This window comes from Antechinus flavipes, chromosome 2 (assembly GCF_016432865.1).
Source record: "Antechinus flavipes isolate AdamAnt ecotype Samford, QLD, Australia chromosome 2, AdamAnt_v2, whole genome shotgun sequence".
Lineage (NCBI taxonomy): Eukaryota > Metazoa > Chordata > Mammalia > Dasyuromorphia > Dasyuridae > Antechinus > Antechinus flavipes.
The window spans coordinates 364,666,955-364,687,194 of NC_067399.1; the positions used below are offsets into that span (position 1 = coordinate 364,666,955).

General features: G+C 34.1%; 1 protein-coding gene across 1 annotated transcript in view; it reads left to right on the forward strand.

Annotated features, from left to right (window-relative positions):
- The window catches only part of FSTL4 (follistatin like 4), a 529,546-nt gene that overhangs the window by 488,739 nt on the left and 20,567 nt on the right, over positions 1 to 20,240 (forward strand). The window contains exons 10-12 of the mRNA XM_051973685.1: positions 1,628 to 1,746; positions 16,488 to 16,637; positions 17,719 to 17,826. Coding sequence (XP_051829645.1) covers positions 1,628 to 1,746; positions 16,488 to 16,637; positions 17,719 to 17,826 — 377 coding nt within the window. The remainder of the gene's footprint in view (positions 1 to 1,627; positions 1,747 to 16,487; positions 16,638 to 17,718; positions 17,827 to 20,240) is intronic.

A 20,240-nucleotide genomic window follows, 5' to 3' on the forward strand; every position in this document is an offset into this window, starting at 1 on the left:
TGACTTTTAAACAGAAGTAGCGAGGTGCAATAAAAAGATCAAAGTCAAAATCAGCACACTTGGCTTTTAGACCCAACAAGACCAGAGTCATTGTGTGGGCTCATTTGGACCAATTTGATCTTAATTTCCTCATTGTATATGAGAATATTGGACTCCATTATTCATTTATTTCAGTTATATCTGACTCTTCATAATCCCATTTGGGTTTGTTTGTTTTTTTTGACAAAGATGCTAGAGTGAATTATTTTCTTACATAGCTCATTTTGCAGATGAGGAAACTGAAGCAAATAGGGTTAAGTGATTTGCCAAGAGTCACATAGCTAGTAAGTTTCTGAGACTGGATTTGAAATCAGGAAGAAGAATTTTCCTGACTCCAAGTCCAGCATGGACAAGATACTCTCTAAGGTACCTTTCAGATCTAGAGTTTTGCATTTCTAAGTCTGTCAGTCTGTGATTCTTTGTTTCTCCTTCTTTGATTGGAGCATTCGTCAGAAAAGGACACAATCAGCTAAGCCCTTTGGAATTGGGACCAAGGATCGTTCTTACTGAATTGTTACAAAAAAGATCTGGAAAGAAATGGAAAACATAAACAACTTCATTGCTTGCATGTGTCCTTTTGAAAAATCAGAAAAGTTTGGTTTCAGTTTTTTAGACACAAACTCCAAAAAAAATACATAAATATGAAACATTTGTATGAATAGAGGATTCAGCTATAAAATGTTATTTCTGAAGCTTTGGAATGACCACTTTGATTAGAACATTGTATAACTCCTATTTTGAGGATTCACATTATAAAGATTTAGTTCATTTCATTGAGAATTTATTAAGCCCCTACTGTATAAATAGACAGCTTTCATAACATAGGTGGGATGTCAGGGAAGCCTGGAGTCAGGAAGCTTCAAGTTTTATTTCAATCTTTGAGACTTGTGTGTACCCCTAATCCAATAGTTTAACCCATTGGTGCCTCAGGTAGCTCCTTAAGATTTAATCATATACAGTAGTACAACTTTTGTTATTGGAAATTGTTCTCAGATTAGGAATTTTCTGCACAAATTTCCAGAGCCTTTGTGTGTGTTTGAGGTATTATAACACTAGGCATTGGTGATATGAAGGCCAAAAAAATAAAGGGAGTGGGAGGTGAAAATTGCCTTCAAATAAGCTATATTCTCTACATTCTACAGCATTTAAACATTAAGTTTACTCAAAAGTGTTCAGATTTGGTGAAAGGAACTGTTTCCTTCTGTACCAGGAAAAGTCAAATGTATATGAAGGCCTATTTCTCACTGGAAAAGTAATAGAATCTCTGATGCTAGAGCAGTAAAGAAATAATTTTTGATCAAAGAAAGACCTCTTGTCTTCTGAACCCCTCAGATTCCAAATTTACTGATTCATAAGACTCCAAAATATTTTATCACTCCCTGACATATATATCACTTAAGCCAACGTATCTTCTTTCCTACCTCTCATCCCCTCCTCATGCTTTCATTTTTTTTTTTTTTTTTTGACTATGCTAGTTACATTACAGCCAGTTTTGTGCTAGGCAATATTTTTGATAGTCCATGGGAAACAGACTGAAAGAACATAATGATTATTGTGATTTTCTTATCCTGTTTTTTTTTTCTGAAAGGTCTCAGTGTGGGAAACGTGTTTTATGTCTTTTCGGATGATGGAATCACGATCATTCAACCAACTGACTGTGAGATCAGGAGGCACATCAAGCCCAGCGAAAAAATTTTTGCAAGCTATGTAAGTTTCTATGCTGGAAACCACATCTATGAAACCCTATGGTAAATGAAGAGCTAAAAATCAATTAACCAGTAGCTTTGTACAAACAAAGCCCTGAGTTCAGAATGATTGGTTTTTGATTAAATTGAATTAATTTCTTTTAAATGCTAAAATAAACCACTTTGAAGGGTCCGAGTGTGATAGACAGATAACATTATCCTTCCCAGGCTTTAAAGAGAATAAAATGAAGGTGATAAAAAAAAAAAAAAAGAATTAAAACATATGAAACAATTAAAGAAAGATTTAAGACAGTACCTAAGTATCAAATACAAGTACTATCAAAGGAATCATTCAGTCATTAAAATGCATTAAGTACTTACTTTATGCCAATAAAGGCAACAAGTGAATAATCACATATATAAAGAGAAAATGGAATGTAACCTTGAAGGAGAAGGCTCTAGCAACTATGGGGACAAAGAAAAGTAGAAGACAAATGAAAACTGGGGAGTGATCAGCCAAGGAAGATCTCCTGGAGAAGGTGTGTCTTTAAGATCTTTAAAGTCACTCTTAAGAGAAGAAAAATAGGGGAGGCCTTCCCAAAAAGTAGGAGAGTTTGAATATCTATTCATATATGGGAAAGAGTCTCCTGTGTTGGGAGTGTGTTGAAGGAAAGAGATTGACTTGACAAGACTACTAAATGCATATTCAGGATAAAGAAGCCATATACTAATAAAGGAAGAGTAAGGAAAACTTTGACAACAAACAATGGACAGAATTATATTCAGTAATGCATTCTTGTTATCGCACATAAAAGCTCATTACTATCCCCAGTGTAATGGTTTGTGGTGTTTCTCTTTCACTTTTTCCTTTCCTTATAGATAGGCCCTGTTTAAAGAAAAGCTAGTAAAAGATAAGTGGAATTAGCTGTATAAAATGGAAATGAAAACATAGAGTGGGGAAGGAGGAGAAGACAAAGGAAAGAGAAATCATTCCCATGATAAAAGCATTCCCATCTGTGGTTCACTTGAAGAATAAATGTACCTCAAGTACCTTGAACTAATATATAGATAAATTTTAGGAATGTAGCTACTTTTAAAAATGAAATATGTCCAATTTTGCCCAAATCAATATAAAAAAAATTGATTATCCTAAAGTCATACCAAAAATTAGGACAGGATTAGAAGTCAGGTCCAACTTAATAATAATAACTGGCACTTAAAAGTAGGCTAAGGTTTACAAAGTACTTTACATATGTTATTTTCTTTGAGTCTCACAACAAGACCATGAGGCAGGAAATAACAGATCTGAAATTGAGACGGCAAAATGAAACTGAGACAAGTGATTTCCCCCACCTCCTAGCCCAATACTTTTTATATTTCACCACATTGACTCATATTTATGTTCTCTGCTCTATTCCATTCCCAAGAGAAGTGTCTTTATTTTTCCTGTGCCTCAGTTTGTGCCTTGGAAAACATGAGAATTAAAAATCCAACTATTATGTCATGAAGGTAGGCTGAAAAATGACATGAGTTAGGCAGAGAGGTTGTAGTGACTTGGATAAGTGGTTCATTAGGATTATGTCATTAACAGTTGATTTTTATTATCTCTCTCATTTTATATTTCTACTTTCTGTGATTCCATTATCAGGCAGTTTTCCAGATTATTTAATTTGAAATAATCATAATAAATGTGCACTAAATTCTACTAACACTTTTCCTACTTAACTACTGTGAGATCATTTAGAGATTAGTGTATCTAGTCAATTCTTATCTGTTTTAAGTAATTATATGTAGCTTTTGTTGATATTAATTCTGAATTTTATCAAGAACCAAACCTGTACCTTGATAGAAGGCAACTGAGTTGCAATTGAAGAACCAATTGCAGAACAGTTGCCAACTTGTACAAGTAGAATTTATCAGAACTTTCCTTTACTGATACTGATGAGGTCAAGATTTGGGGTACCTAAATGAAGTTAGGGTTTAATTGAGGTCTCACTGGCAGCTTTAGGGTACAGGGAGTCAAATAGAGCTCCCCTGCAATCCCTTTGGATTTGGCACAAGGATACAGAGTGAAATGAGGTCTAGTGGTGGCATAAGAGTTCCCCATAAAGGAATTTACAGGCCCAAAAACCTAGGTTGATAAAAGAGGTTTATTAGGGGGTTTGGAAAGTTAAAGTATAGTTAAGGAAATAGGTGAGGATAAAGAAAGGAGGGCACCAGAAACAGGGTTCCAGTGGACAGAGATCCCTGGCATGCCAGGCGTAAGGCTGCCATGTTTGGAACCTCTGCAAACAGAGGGCTCCAGCTTGACTCTTTTATAAGGAAAGATTTAGCTAAAGGGGCTTGTGGGTGAAATCTTAAGTTGGCTCCTCACTGGATTTCAGTGGGGGCTTGAGTTTGCTTGGTGGAGGTTGGGAAACCTAAGCAGATCATTAGAATGGGAACTGGGGCAGCCCAAGTTGGCTCAGATCTGGGTGGGGGCTGGTATAGGCCTGGATCTTCTATTTGGAATTCAAAGGGTGCTTTTGACCAGGATTTGTGAATCAAAGGCCCTAGCTTCCTGGATTGATAATGCATCAGCTAGGAAGGGTTGGGAATCAGAAAGCAATAAATCAATTCTTAAAGGGACCACAACCTTCATCAATACCATTACAATTCTAGCCCACCTCACCCAACCAAAAAAAACTGTCAAATGAATAGTGCAGAAGGAAACCAGGGTTCAACATCAAGAGATCTAGATCTTTGGCTAAGGATCTTTGTCCCCCAATTCTGCCTCCTACTAATTTTTTGAAAGTCATGAAATTTTGATGAGTTTCCCAGAGAAACATTCTGTCTCCCACCATCCTGTTTGCAAAAAATTATCTGGAATACTAGGAGTCCTCAATCTCCTTATCTCCTCTTTCTTCCTTCAAGGATCAGCGGAAGTACAATTTCCTCCACAGAACCGTCCTTGATTCCCCAAGTCATTCATTGTTTTTCCTTTCTCACAATACCTTGTAGTTTCTTTTTATGCCCTTGTTTTTACCTATTACCTCCTGGAAGATTATAAATTCCTTGTTTTAAAGGGATTATCTTGATTTTTATTACTATAGGGCCTTGAATGTAGAAGATTCTTAATAAATTTTATATGAATTTCCCTATCTGTAAATTGCAGATAATTACATGCTCTTACCTGACATTTACATGGTGTTTTCCATTTTACAAAACACTTTGCTACAATATCTTGCATGATTGCCTGAATAACTCAATAAGCCAAGTCCTGTATTAATAACCAAATTTTATAAATCAAAAATTGAAATTAAGAAAAATTAAGTGACTTGCCTTTGTTCTAAGTTTTAGAGATGATGTTTGAATCCAGTGCTTTTAAAACTACATATCAGATGTATTATCCAGCATATTATGTGCTTCATATTTGCCTTTCCCATATTCAAGTGGACATTGTGAGGATTGAATGAGAGGTACTTAATGAAAATGCTTAGCAAAACATAAGTCACTGGCATGTATAAAGTGGTTCTTGGTGAGGAAGGTTTTTATCCCATCCCCAAGTTTGAATATCATGGTGGTCATTCTTCAGAAAAATTCCAATTCTATCACCAGTTCTTATAATGTTCTTCAGTTGTTTGAATTCAGTTCAATCCAATAAGCATTAATTAAATCCCCAATTTAATCAGGGCCTTATGCTTAGCCTTGGGGATACTTTGATATGTTCCAGAATCTGCTACCAAAAAGCTTACAATATATGCATATTATAGAACATATACATAAATAATTATGTTATAAGGGAGAGTGGGATTAAGAATAAAAGAGCTCTCTGCAGTGAGGCTTTTGAGAAGCCAAAGATCTCTTTTATCTGCTGGGTCCAGAGAAAGCTTCAAGCAAATTGCCCTCTAGATCCTAGCTTCTTAAATTGAAGTTTGCAGTCCCATATGGGGTCTCCTAACTGAATATGAGTATCACAAAATTATGATTTATTACCAATTAGAGTTTTATTAGTGTAGCTATTTCATATACCCTGGACATGTGATTTGTGTGATCTTCAGTAATCCAATCAAACTGAATGACTCAGACCGTTTATGCCTAGGACTTCAGGTGACAGGGAGTTGGGTTGGGTAAGCTTGAGCCAAACATATCCTAGAGACATCTTTGTCATCTTTTAGGAAAAGCTAATCTCTGTCAAAAGAGCCAAAAAGGTATGGCCTGGTCCAGTTCATCCTGTGAGTGGGGAAAGAAGCCATATTAGAGAAAAGCAAATAAATATTCTATCACAAAATAGAAATTACCCAGAGGTAAATCTGGGCCTTATGTAAAGAAAAACATCATATAATTAAAACTATACAAAAGTAGATGAGGCTGTCTCAAAGAGCAGTGAGCTCTTCAGTGGAATCCTTCATCAGAAAGCTGAGAAAGTCCTTATTAAGGATGTAGTAAAGAAGATTCTTGTTGATTCTTAGAAGATATTCTTTGATATCTGAAGACTCTTCGAAAATTGAGGTTCTATAATTCTAGAAATGTAAAGAAGAAGATCATCTAAGAAATAGAGTAGATTCAATGAGAAGCTATAAAGTGGTAACTTGGGGCAGTAACAGTACCAGTGGAAAGGAGAATATCCAAGGAATATAATTGTTATTTGCAGGGTGTCTTTATTAGAAAGGACAGTACCTGGGTTTTTTTTCCCCTTTCTTTGTATCTTCATTGTTTAACATAAAGCTTGGCACATAGTAGGAGCTTAACAAAAATATATAGGCTGTACCTTACATTAGCAGTGATAGTGATATTATCATATTTTTAAATGTTTACAAAGTGCTATCTTCAAAAACACCCCTCTGACATATATAGCTTCAGTATTTTGACCTGTGCTATGCTGAAGCCTGCTCAAGCGAGCTGAATTCAGTTTTTAGCATGCAAACTTACACCTTAGAAATCAGCAATTGCTTCAAATAAGGAATTGATTTATTATATTGTTAATTTTTTAGGCTTAAGTAATGCAAAAATTCTAATAATGCAGATTAAACTTAAAAGAATGCCATAAATTTTCAAAGAATTAGTTGTTAGATCTTTACATACACCCTGATTCTGATCTTCATGAGGGTGAAAAAGAGTTGCAACAATTTATACCTGGTATGTGCAGAATCCACACTTGAATAAAAATCCCCTTCTTGCAATTCTATTGCTCTTTCTATTATGCCATTCTATTTTAACATATATTCTGTGCCAGATACATAGTAGATGTTTTGGAAACATTTAGAATCTTAGAATTTCAGAGGTATTCTCAGAGTTCATCTAAACCCACCTTTTTGTGGCATGTCTGCCTCTTCCCTTTCCCTGATTTCATGTTCTAAATTCTTTCCAGCATGTCTTTCAACTCTTAAATCCCCTTTTCTACCTGTTTCTTCAAGAAAGAAAAAAATGAGAAGTAAAAAGGTAGTGTAAAGTAGAACATGTGTCAAATATCAGCTGTGGCTGAACCCTGAGACTTAGCAGGGAATGTGTTACAGACAGATGGTGTATTGTGAAGGTATTAGGAGGCAGGAGGTGAATGGAGCTACTTGTTCCCATGACAATGTCTTTGGTTTTTTTTAATCAGCACCCTATAGTTCACAACTTACATACTATATTATATATGAATAAAGTGGCTCCAAAAGTTATACATGCTATAGTACACACACACACACACACACACACACACACACACGCACACATGCACACACACACACAATTGTAAAATGTTTTCTTGTCTCCCTCTGATTTAAGACAAAGCAATGATAACATGGAATATTACTCTTCTTTTTTTTATTATAGCTTTTTATTTCCAAGATATGTGCATGGGCAATTTTTCAGCATTGACAATTGCAAAATCTTTTGTTCCAACTTTTTTCCTCCTTCCCCCCATCCTTTCCCTCTGATGGCAGGTTGACCAATACATGTTAAATATGTTAAAGTATAAGTTAAATACAATATATATACATGTCCAAACAGTTATTTTGCTGTATAAAAGAATCAGTCTTTGAAAAAGCATACAATTAGCCTTTGAAGGAAATCAAAAATGCAGGCAGACAAAAATAGAGGGATTGGCAATTCTATGTAGTGGTTCATAGTCATCTCCCAGAGTTCTTTTGTTGGGTGTAGCTGGTTCAATTCATTACTGCTCTATTGGAACTGATTTGATTCATCTCATTGTTGAAGAGGGCCACGTCCATCAGAATTGATCCTCATATAATATTGTTGTTGAAATATATAATTATCTCCTGGTCCTCCTCATTTCACTCAGCACCAGTTCATGTAAGTCTCTCTAAACCTCTCTGTATTCATCCTGCTGGTCATTTCTTACAGAACAATAATATTCCATAATATTCATATACCACAATTTATTCAGCCATTCTCCAACTGATGGGCATCCAAAATGTTGTCCTTCTTTTGTCTGTCATGTCTATATATCAAAACATATCAGTATCTATGTTGTCAATTTTTAAAAATCTAACATTATAACAAACATTTTTCTTTCACTAAATAATTATTTAGACTGCCGCAAAACACATTTTATAGCTTTGGGGATTTCAGTTTGTCTCATCAAATATATTCAAAAAAATCAGAATGAGAGATTCAGAGAAAGAGAGAAAGAGACAGAGAGGCAGAGAGAATTCATGGGCTACATATCCAGCAATATATCATACTCTATATAGTCTCTTTGTCTCCTACAAACCTTTGGGTCTATGTACATTTGTACATGAATGACAATAGATACAGATGAAAATCAGTGTGACCAGGAATTAAATAGAATGGAAAAAATTAGCTATATTTCATTTGGAAAATTGTAATGATATCAGCAATACCACGCTGAACATATGTACACCTACAAACACACACATACACACACAAGCAAATCTTTAAGGAATCCAAATTACAGGTATATGATAACAAGATGAATGCTGTGTATAAATCCTCTGCAGCATAACACCAAAAATGGCTTGCATACAAGAAGTTGCATTAAATGAGTTATTTCAGATAGACAATTTGAATACTGCATTGGTCCCAGTGAAAAGCTCTTGAAAAAGCGTAATGGTTGAGTGCTCAATGGATTCATGGGAATATATAAAGAAGCATTACTTAACATAAGTTGTTTTAGATATGTAAATCTGTACCAGTAAAAAAGATCAACATTGATTAGGTTATTAATATATTGAAGTACTAAATATTCATTTTGATCAGTTGAAAAGTCATATGCTATATATGTGATTAAAAAGTTGTTGTTTTTATTTTTAATAAACATGTAATACACAGAACACGTGGCCTAAAATAAGGAAGACCTGGGTTCAAAGCTGGTTTCAGGCACTTAACTAATTGTGTAATCCTGGACAAGTCACCAAAAGAAAATCCATTTGCCTCAGTTTTCTCTTCTATAAAATGGGGATAATAATAAAGCTATCTCCCAGATTTTTGCTGAAGATAAAACAAGATAATATTCTTAAAGTACCTGACATAGTTTCTGACATACAATAGGTATTATATAAATGTTTACTAGTAAGAGGAAGAAAAGTAAACAGTATGCAGATATTGAACAACTTTCTTTTAGTAAATATGCTTTTGACATTTTTATTCTGCTCAAATATGCTTTGCTCTTGTAATTTTCTTAGATTTTCTTGCTATACTTTATTCTTAAATTAATTACATTTCCTACTTCTACTGATTTTTTTTAAAGGAAGAAAAGAAATTCAGCATAACCAATCAACAAATCGAAAAAATTTGATATTATACAATGCTCCACACCTATTAATCCCAACAATTGTCAAAAAGCAGAGGAGATAAAGAATCTCAAATCTTATTTTAAACTATAGTACCTTGGCATAATGACAGCAGAATTATCTATGAATCCATCCACTGAATTTTCTAATGTCTTAAACATTATTACTGAAATCAGAAGAAACCATTTCCACTCACAGTTTTGTACTTTGCAACAGTAGAAGGAAACTTGTTTTTAAAGTCAGTCTCAAAGTGACTTTCTAGTCATACAGTCTCTAGTTTCTATCACAAATATGAAGATAGAAAAGATACATCAAGAGGGCCTGCCCTGGAAAGATTGTCATTGAACAATACATAACAATATTTACAATTATATGATTATAGAACACATTTTATACATATAATTTATATGAATAAATGGGCAAATTAAAGAAAGACAAAAATCTTTTTTTCTAACTGGAAAAATTTAAATCTCTCAGCTGCTGTTTGTGAACAACTTTGTGGCCTTCCCTCCCCCCCACCCCAATGTACCACTGTTGATATTGTATAAACTGAATTTGGCATAAGATTTAAAAATTAAACTTAATCTGTATGTATAAGCTATTAGAATTGTAGATAATAAAAGTCTAGAAACAGTTCATGACCCAAATATGGAATGTATATTGCTGTAAGAGGATATTTCTAGAAAACAAGAGTTGCATAATTCCTCAGATTGGGAAATTATCAGCATTATAAATGTTTTCTATCTTTTGTGGGAGGTAGGGGACTAGTGGATAGGAGCAAAGGAGAAAGAGAGTTAAGAACAGAGATAAGTATCTGTTTTTGTGAGAAATTAACAAAGCTAGTTCTGCCTTGTATTGCACCAGAGATCCAGAAGCAAAATAATTTTAACAAGAGAACTAAATAACCTAGATTGTAAATTGAGAATTGTAGAGATTTATTTACATGAAGAAGCAAGAGCTGAACTGGAAATTTGGCTAATTTGTTTTGCATAGAGTTTTATGGGAATAACTATTCTATTAATTTTACCACATTCAATGTCAATTGTTTTATGGTTCTTACTTTTACATTGTTGAAGTTATTATATATGTTTTCCTGGTTCTTTTTGCTTTCTTTGCAATATTTTGTGTGATTTTTTCCCTGAGCTTCTCTCTGTATTCATTATGTTTATAATTTCTTATATTACTTTAATATTCCGTTGAACTCAATTCCACAATTTATTTTCTTAACAAAAACATCATCTTTGTTAGAGGATTAAATAAGCAGTCAAGTCAAAGGAGAAAAGAAGCTGGCTTTTAAAAGTGTCTTAGTGGCAGACTAGCTCTGCTTTTTGAAGACCAGCCTAGTTGAGGACCAGCAGATTGAACACTTAGAGATTCAGTGTTTGGTCATGGAAACTCATGAAATAAATAAATAAATAAATAATGATCCTTGGTTATAAGTTGCTCCTTCCTATTTCTGCAGTGGTAAAACCAAAATCAAATGACATAGGAAAAGTAGCTATATGCAAGAATGACCTCTAACTTCTTTTTGGAGAGGTAAATGACCAACAAAGAAAGCTGAATTTGATTGTCATCAGTAAGGAAGAATTGTTTTTTGGCATAGAAATATTAAGAAACAAGAAGGATGAACAACCACTCAATTTTAGATCTATGATAGGGAATGAGAGGCAAGCCAAATATAATCTGAGTTGCACTGTGAATTTAGAAGAGTAGTTTCCAAAGGGTTTGGAAAAGGCATAAGTAGAGTTTCACAAGTTAGAATTCTACAGGAAAACAGCATAGAATGTATAGGAAATTCTAAAGTATAAAATTATTTTTGCTCAAAAAATAACAATGCTATTACAGAAGATAAGAGGGAGTTATTTAAAGAGGCTGATGTAAATACATCAAGGACTCATCAACCAATTTAGATTTTTTTAAAGCATACACAAAAATCAAAAATAAGAATAGGTAATAAAGAATGAATACAGATCTATGGTATGATCTTAAAAGAGCTGTATGAAAACTCTAAAACTCAGAAGAAATTCTCAAAAGAAAACTCAGAGTCTAGTTAAGAAGGCTAAAAAACAAAAATAAAGTTTTATTTTTGTGACATTGGGGGAAAAAAGACAGTCAAAAAAGAAAGAGGATCACTATATTTTGGATAGAAGTTGGAGATATTTGACTTTTATTCTTATTGTTTTTTTACTAAGGGATTTGAACTTTGTATTGTAGAGGCAACAATAAAATAATCATTAGGGAATTGTAATCCATAATAACTAGGAAGATGATAAAAGAAAATCAACCAACCCAGAAAAACTCTATATAAAAAAACTAAAATAGCTGATAGGTACGATCACTGTATCATTGGCAAATAAATTTTAAAGATCATAGGGACTAGGAGAAGTATCATAAAATAAGAAAGAGGCAAATGTCTTCATTTTCAAAAAGAAGAAGCATGAGGAGAAAGAAGAAAAGGAGGAGGAGAAGGAGAAGAAGGAGGAGAAGGAGAAGGAGGAGAAAGAGAAGAAGGAAGAGGAGAAGAAAGAGAAGAAGAAGAAGAAGAAGAAGAAGGAAGAGGAAAGGAAGAAGGAAGGAAGAATGAATGAATAATGGAAATTATAATTAATGATCTTGAATTTGATTGCTGGAAATTCTAGAATTTATTATTAAATGACTAGCTAATGAATATCTAGAAAAAGAAGTTTTGATCAAAAGAGCCAGCATGGGCTCTTCAAGAATATATGACGCAACCAAACTTCATTTCTTGTCAAGTTACTGTACAAGTGGATCAGGGTGATCTTGTAAATAAAATTTGCCTACATTTTAGCTAGGCATTCACAAAATTTCTTTAACTTATCTCAAGAAAGAGTATAGAAGATAATGAACTCCTTTAATGGCTATACTCAAAGAATAGTTATAAAGGGTTGTGCTTGCCCCTGTATCTGTTTAACATTTTTTAGTGACATAGAAAAAAGGCACAGATGTCATGTTTTCAGATGACAGAAAACCAGGAGTTATTTTACAGTCTCCCTGGAAGACAAAATCTAAAATTACCTTTACAAGTTAGAGCATTATTACATTATCTAATGTGACAAAATTGAATAAGAATAAATGTAAAGTTATGCATTTAAATTCAAAAAATCAGTTTCATAAGGATATGTAACTAGACAACAGTTTTTTCCCAAGAAAATTTTGGTTTTATTAGAATTCAAGCTTAATATTAGTCAACATTGTAAATAAAGTAGATAACAGTAGTTGTGGGAAGCTAAGCAAGAGAAGTGTAGCATCTAAATAATTTCACTACTCAGCTTTGTTCTGACTATGATAAGAACATATTTGTAGAAAAATATTTATAATAGGTCTTTTGTTGGTAGCAAAGAATTAGAAATTGAGGGAATGCCCATCAATTGGAGATAGCTTATCAAGCTGCATTATATGATTGTGATAGAATATTATTGTGCTATAAGAATTAATGAGCAGGGTTGTTTCAGAAAAACCTGGGAAGACTTCTATGAGCTGATGCAAAGTGAAGTGAACAAACCAGGGGAAAGAACATTATGCAAAGTAACAGCAATATTATAAAGATTATCTACTATGAAAGACCTATGTATTATAATCAAGACAAAGATTCAAGTCAATTCCAAACCTCTGATGAAAAATGCTATCCACATCCAGAGAGAGAACAAATGGACTGAATGCAGATTGATACAAGCTTTTTTGTATAATTTTATTTCTATTGTCTTATTTTGCATACCTCACATGTATAATCAAACTCAAATTGCTTGCCTTCTAAGGACAGAATGGGGAAGAAAGGAAAAAACTTGGAACTCAAAAATTTTTAAATGATTGTTTACAGTATGTTTACGTGTAATTGTAAAATATTTAATAAATAAATTCATTTTTAAAAAAAGAAAAAAAACATAACTGAGGATTAAGAAATAACAGGCCCAAGATTTTTAAGCGATCAAGTTTCATGCTTATATTTCATGAATATTTTCTTCAAAAAGAAAGGCTAGACGCATTAGATATAGTGAGTACTAAGTAATATTTTTTTAGATTTTTTTTTCAGATAACTTTATAAACTAAACTTTTTACTGATGCAGATTGACAATTCCTTATCGAACACTAAGAGATTGATTGACTTGCTCTTGGTCATACAATGTATGTTTGGTAGATTTAAGACTAGGTTTTCCTGACTTCAAGGCCAGCTCTCTATCCAGTGGGCCTGTGGATATCAAATATAACACAAAAAGCAAAATTAATGGAAATGTCTGTTTATTGATGTAGAAAATCATTTCTGAATCAATTCAACCTTCCTTTTCCCTTGACATACTGGAGAAAAGATCAAATTCAGTATTTTATTAAAAGAATTAAAAATGAGATATGGGATCAATTAGTAAAGATATAGTATAAACTAAACATCTATTAATACAGAAAAGTGAAAAATGGGTAGAAGAATAGGTAGCAATGGCTATCCTAGAGTAGCTTAACTTCAATAAATCAGTCCTTCTAATAAACAGCTAGAAAATCCCCAGTTTCCTTGCCAGACAGAGAAATATTATAGTCAAGAACATCACTGAATAGAATAAGTTAATATGTAAAAATATAGAGAGGAGTTTCATAAAACAGTGAGAAGCAGTGGAGAGGAAAACATGTATGCAGATTTTGGCATGGGGCCAATAAACTAGAACCCCTGAAGAGTATTTAAAGATAAAACTAGAAAAGTGAAATCAGTAGGTGAAAAAAATATGATCTCTCAAGATCACTGATCATTTCTGTTCTTCAATGACAGGAGAGCTGCCACATTTAGACTCCAGCATTACAGTTGTAGGTGTTTTACATTACAAAATAGATATAACACTAAAGAAAACAAAAGTAGGAAGTGAAGCTGGACCTGATCAAGTGTACACAATGGTGGTCCATGCTGACAATACAATTCTATGAATGAGGGAAAGATAAGAAACAATTGGGAAAATATAACAGATGACTACCAACCTATTTATCTACTTCCTCATTTCTACTTTTTTCTTTTTCACTATGCAGATAACACATGTACAAGTTGATGATAAAAATATAAAAGATAACAGTCAAGCCTTCACAAATAATATTCTAGAGAAAGCCACTAAAGTCTCACAACTGACTAAAGAACCAAAGAAACTTGTTTTTGTTTTGGTTTTTTGCTTGCTGACTATAATAAAAGCATTCTACTGGGAAGAGCAAATACATAATAAAGGACTTCCTTCCAAGTAGGTCACAGTATGACTTGAAAACTTTTCATTGTTGTTTTTGTTATACTTCCTTCCCTTTCTCCCTCCCTCCCACTAATCTAGTTTACTGCCTGGCGCACAGTAATTTAATAAGTGTTTGATGTTACTATTTTATAAGATTCTTTAATAGAAGTAATAACTGAAATACTATTTAACAATCTGATTTTTAATATCTTTTGAGACATAAAACAGAGGTATGTTCATCCCTTAAGAGGGAAGTAGGACATAAGAAAAGCCTTCATGGCAAAAATGGGCTCTGAAATGAATTGAGATAGAAGCCAGGAAAACAATAGAATTAGTGGTAGTGTGGAGGGAAAGCATTCCAGAATTAAGGGACAGATAATAGTCAAGTCAAGAAGGCAAAAAATTAAATATTATATGGGAGGAATTGTAAGAAAGCCAATGTTGCTAAACTATAGAGTACATGGAATGAAATAAATTTTAAAATTAAAAGTTAGGAAGAGGTGAGCTTATAAGTATTTTAATGCCAAATAGAATTCATTATATGGAATCTTGGAGGTAAAAAGGAATAACTGGTATCCACTAAGCATTGGGTTTGATATACTCAGTCCTACATCACTTCAACAGCTATGAAAATGATGGATGGGAGAGGAGAGAAAATTCAAGCATGGAGACCACATAGAAGATCTTATTGCAAAATTCCAAGTGAAAGATGATGAAGCTTTGAGCTACAGTGGCTAACTATAATGATTACTATATGAATGGAAACAACAGGAGATATAAGAGGGGTACTATGAAAATAAAAAGAAGACCTGTCATATATTTGAGTAAAAGTGCTTCTGCCATATTGAACCCATCTATTCTATTACTCCTTTTCCTCATGGCAATGGAGAGAAAGTGAGAGGGTGGGGATACTCTTTATATGAATAGGAAACTGTGACATGCTTATCCCCATGATACTTCCAATGTCTCAGCTTCATTATTTCATTTACCTCACAAAAGGCCAGTATGATATTAGGAATAGATTGTCTATTATTGCAGTTATGAGTATAATTCCCGTAATAGGCTAAGCTTTCTAAGGACAGAAGAATATATTTCATCTCTGCGATCCTCTGAGTGCCTAGTGCAACCCATAGGAGGTACTTAATGTTTATGAGATTAAACAGATGAATGCATGGAAAATATGCCAAAAACTTTCTACCACAGTATATTATTGAGGAAAAAATTTGTATATGAAGAGTTTATCTTAAATCTAATTTAAATTGTCTATATACCACATTTCTTTGCTTTAAAGGCAATAACCTGATATGAGACATAAAAAGGAAACTAGTAATTATGAGGTCCCAGTGCTTCAAAGTCATATATTTTTTAATACCTGGAAATTAGATCTCAACATCCATTGTTTCTACTTTTTTGTAGCTATATGATCCATTTCCATACAGCAGGACATCCTACACAACTGGACAATTCCAACACCTTGGCATTTTTGCCCTAATTCTCCTAAAGTTACCATCTTTGCAAATTTAAAAGCATCAAAATGGCACCTCTTTTTAAAATGGATTTCCTTGCTATAAAAGTATCTATATGGCAGAGAAACTACTTAGACCATAATGATCAGAAAATAAATTCTGATGGCATTTTGTAGGCCCATATATCACCGTTTTCTATGTTCAGCGTGTACAAAGTAAGCCATTAATTCTGTCAACATAGAACACTTTTTACCACAAATTTCTTTAAGCTAGTAGCATACAGTGGGCCTAAGTGAGCACCAGCTAAATGAAACTATAAAACGAAACTATCTTTCTCATTTTCAGGAAGAAATATGCCCTCAGATGGAAGGAGAGACCACTCAGTCCTGCCAATGGTCATCTGCAGTCAATGTCAGGAACCGATATATCTATGTGGCCCAGCCATTACTGAGCAGAATTCTCATAATAGATGTACAAACTCAGAAAGTCCAGCAGGTATGTAAACTTCACCGTGTTTTGTGGGAACCTTCAAATATATTGATAGCTTTGAGATTATAGGAGTATCAGAATGGAAAGTAGATATGGAATGAGAGAATCTGGATCCAATGCTTAACCTTGGACTTTGAAAGGTGCTCAACAAAGTACCTGGCACATAATAGGCATTATATAAATGCTTGTTCTCTTGCTCTTCCCCCTTCTCCTGTTACTGTTTACTATGGAAGAGAATTTTCAATCCTAAATCAACTTCAATCCCCATCCAATGAGCTTTCCAATCTAAACAGATTTATTATATTTAGCAGTGGTTGGAAGCTAAAGCTATATTCTGAGAAGTTATGAGTATTTAAGAGTTAACACCTTCTCTGTTTGCTACATAATTACTAGCTTTTAAGGAGAGAAGCACTACTTTATCATGGATCCCCCAAACACGATGACATATAAGTAGGTCTACCTGGCAAAGGCATATGTCAGGAAGGGGGAAGGCCAGAGGAAGAGGAACTAGGACATGTTTTTTAGTTTAGTTTTGCTTGATGGTCATCAGACCAATCCAAGGAAAATCCAATCTATAAAGATTTCTCATTTAGCTCATAAGTACAGAAAAATCATGTGTATTGATTCCTGATAACATAATTGTTTGGAAAAAATACCAGTTTGTCAAAACGTACATAGTATTAAGGGCAAAATATCTCATGTTCAGTGTTCTAATGTGCTTAGCTAACTTGTTTTCATGTCCTGATAGGTAGCCAGAGTGATTGATCTGATATGAACTCTACAAATTTTACAAAATGAGACTCAGAAATTGATAGCTATACAAGGCTCCTAAATATACGGCAGATCATTGAAATGAGCTTTAGGCTCAGGATGGCTATTTTGTGTTATGACTATGCTCAAGGACTGGCGCCTCCAGGGTTTCCTAGTGGCCTATATTGAAGAGACTTGCATAGTTTCAAGGTTGGACCAAGTTTGAATGTTGCTATCGATAGGAAAGAAGCCTCCCTCTCCTCTCATTAAATCAAGCCTGGTTTCTAAGTTGATTTTTTTAGTCAGCAGTGACCAAAATGTTACTTCATTTTTCAAGGCCATACGTGTGGACTCACTACCAGCTAAGCTGCTCTATGACAAGTCACATGATCAAGTGTGGGTTCTAAGCTGGGGCGATATGCAGAAGTTCCAACCAAGCCTTCAGGTACACTCCTACACTTTGTTTGGAAAGATAATGTAGTTCTTTATTTGTGTTTCTCACTCTTCTTCATTTCTCCTTTTGTCTCTAACTTTAACTCCTTTTTTTTCCTTGCTCCTGTTATTTCTCCCTCTATTCTTTATTTTTCTACTTCTCTCACTTTCTTCTACTTTCCAAATTCCTTTTTTTTTTCCTTTTTTTTGCCACCATGTTCCATCCCAGATCTGTAGCCCTGGATATCTGCCTCATATTTGTATCACATGTAATCCCCATGTTTTCCATATTGTCACCTAACATTCCATCATAACATGACCTCTGTTTGGAACAGTCTACTCTTTTGCCACATGACCATAGTTCTACATTGTTTAGAATTGACTCTAGGGAATTATCACCCTCTGAACAGATGGTTTCCTTAGGCAGTCAGGCCAGCTCCAAGTGGCCTGTTTCAAATAGCTCTCTGCATCTAATGGTCTGAATGGACACTTCTCATTTATTCTCAGCTTAGCCTTGAAGTTAGTGACAACAGAACCTTCCCTTTCTCTTTTAAATTATTGGGTTATTCATGCAGAGTCAGCCTTGTGGAAAATCATTCACTAGCACAGAACATTAAATCCAAGTGTATCAGCATGGGAAAAGAATCTCCTTTTATATCTTGCTTAGTAGGATATAAAGAATATTAACGTGGATTCCCATCCATTCCAGATGACAGAACTAGCAGCAGAAAGTTTCAAGGAAATATATTTGGGCTTTGTATAATAATTATGTGTGTGTGTGTGTGTGTGTGTGTGTGTGTGTGTGTGTGTCTGTAAAGAGGCAGTCAATGGCATTTATTAAGCACTTACCATATGCAAGGAGATATTAAAAAAAAAAAAAAGAAAAGCAAAAGCTCTCAAGGAGCTTATAGTGTAGTAGGATAGACAACATGCAAACATCCACGTCCAAAAAAGATGAATACAGGATAAATTGATGATAATATACAAAGAAAAGACACTAGTATTAGGAGAATCAGGAAAGGCTTTTTGTAGAGTTGTAGCTGCAACTTGAAGGAAACCAGGGAAGCCAAGAAGCAGAGTTCAGGAGAGAAAACATTCCATCCATGAGAGACTTCCAGAGAAAATGCCTAAATAAGATGATTTATCTTGTTAAAGGAAAAGCAAGAAGGCCAACATCACCAGATCACAGGGCACACGGATTGAGTAAAGTATAAAAAGACTGGAAAAATAGGAAGGATTCATGGCATAAAGGACTTAAACACAAACAATGAACCAGAGTGATGACAGTTTTAGAGAAAATAAGAGGAAATATATGGTTGCTGTTATGAAAGTAAAATTAATAAGACTTTGCAACAGAATAAATAGAAAAAGCTAATAGATATTGAAGAATCAGGGATGATACCAATGAAAGGAAGGAAGTTAATATGCTCATAGTAATAGTGATCTTAGAAAGGGAGGCAGATAATGGGATGAAAAATGTGTTCAATTTTGAACATGTTAAGTTTAATATATTCATGGGATATCTAGTTTGAGATTCCCAATAAGCAGTTGGAGATGTAGGCGAGAAGGTTGGGAAAAAGGTTAGGACTGTGTCTATATAAATAGATCTAAAAACTATCTTAATAGAATAATTGAATGTGTGATAGCTCTTGAGATTCTTGAGTAAAACTCATATAGTTGGAAAAGAAGAGAGTCACAAAATAGTCACAAAATACACCCACTAGTAGCAGAGATGACCTAGAAGAAGATCAAGCAAATGAGATGGAGTTGTCTAACATGTCAGATGAGAACAAGGAGAAAACTGCATCACAAAAACCTAAAAAGAGAATATCAGAGAGAAATGTTAAAGGCTGCAGAGAAAATAAGAAGAATGATAATTTAGAAAAGTCCATTAGATCTGGACAGTAGATCATCGGTACCTTTGGAAGGAGCTCTTACAATGATGAGATTGAAACCCAGACTAGAGAATTAATAAAATAATGAGAGGAAAGGAAGTGAAAACATTGATTGTAGACAACCTTCTCAAAGATCATGCCTACAAACATGAGGAGAGGATATGGGACAATGGCTAACAGGAATGGACGGATCCAATTAAAGGTTTTTAAATAATGAGTAAGACAGGTATTTTGTAGGCAATAGAAAAGCAAGTATAGAGGAAGAAAAGGTAAACAGTGGGGATGCTTATGGAACATCTACTAAAGAATACATTTGGAAGTGAAATCATTGTGCATTAAGAGGCTTATTGTTGCAAGGAAAGGTTCTACCTCTTCTCTGAGATGGTGAGAAAAAGAAAATTGGGAGGTCTTGCTGAGTGACCTCAATTTTTCCATGAAATATAAAGCAATATTTTCCACTGAAAGGGGAAGGAGAGGTGGAACTATGAGAATTTTGAGGAAGAAGGAAAAGATCTAGAAAACCCAGTGGAAT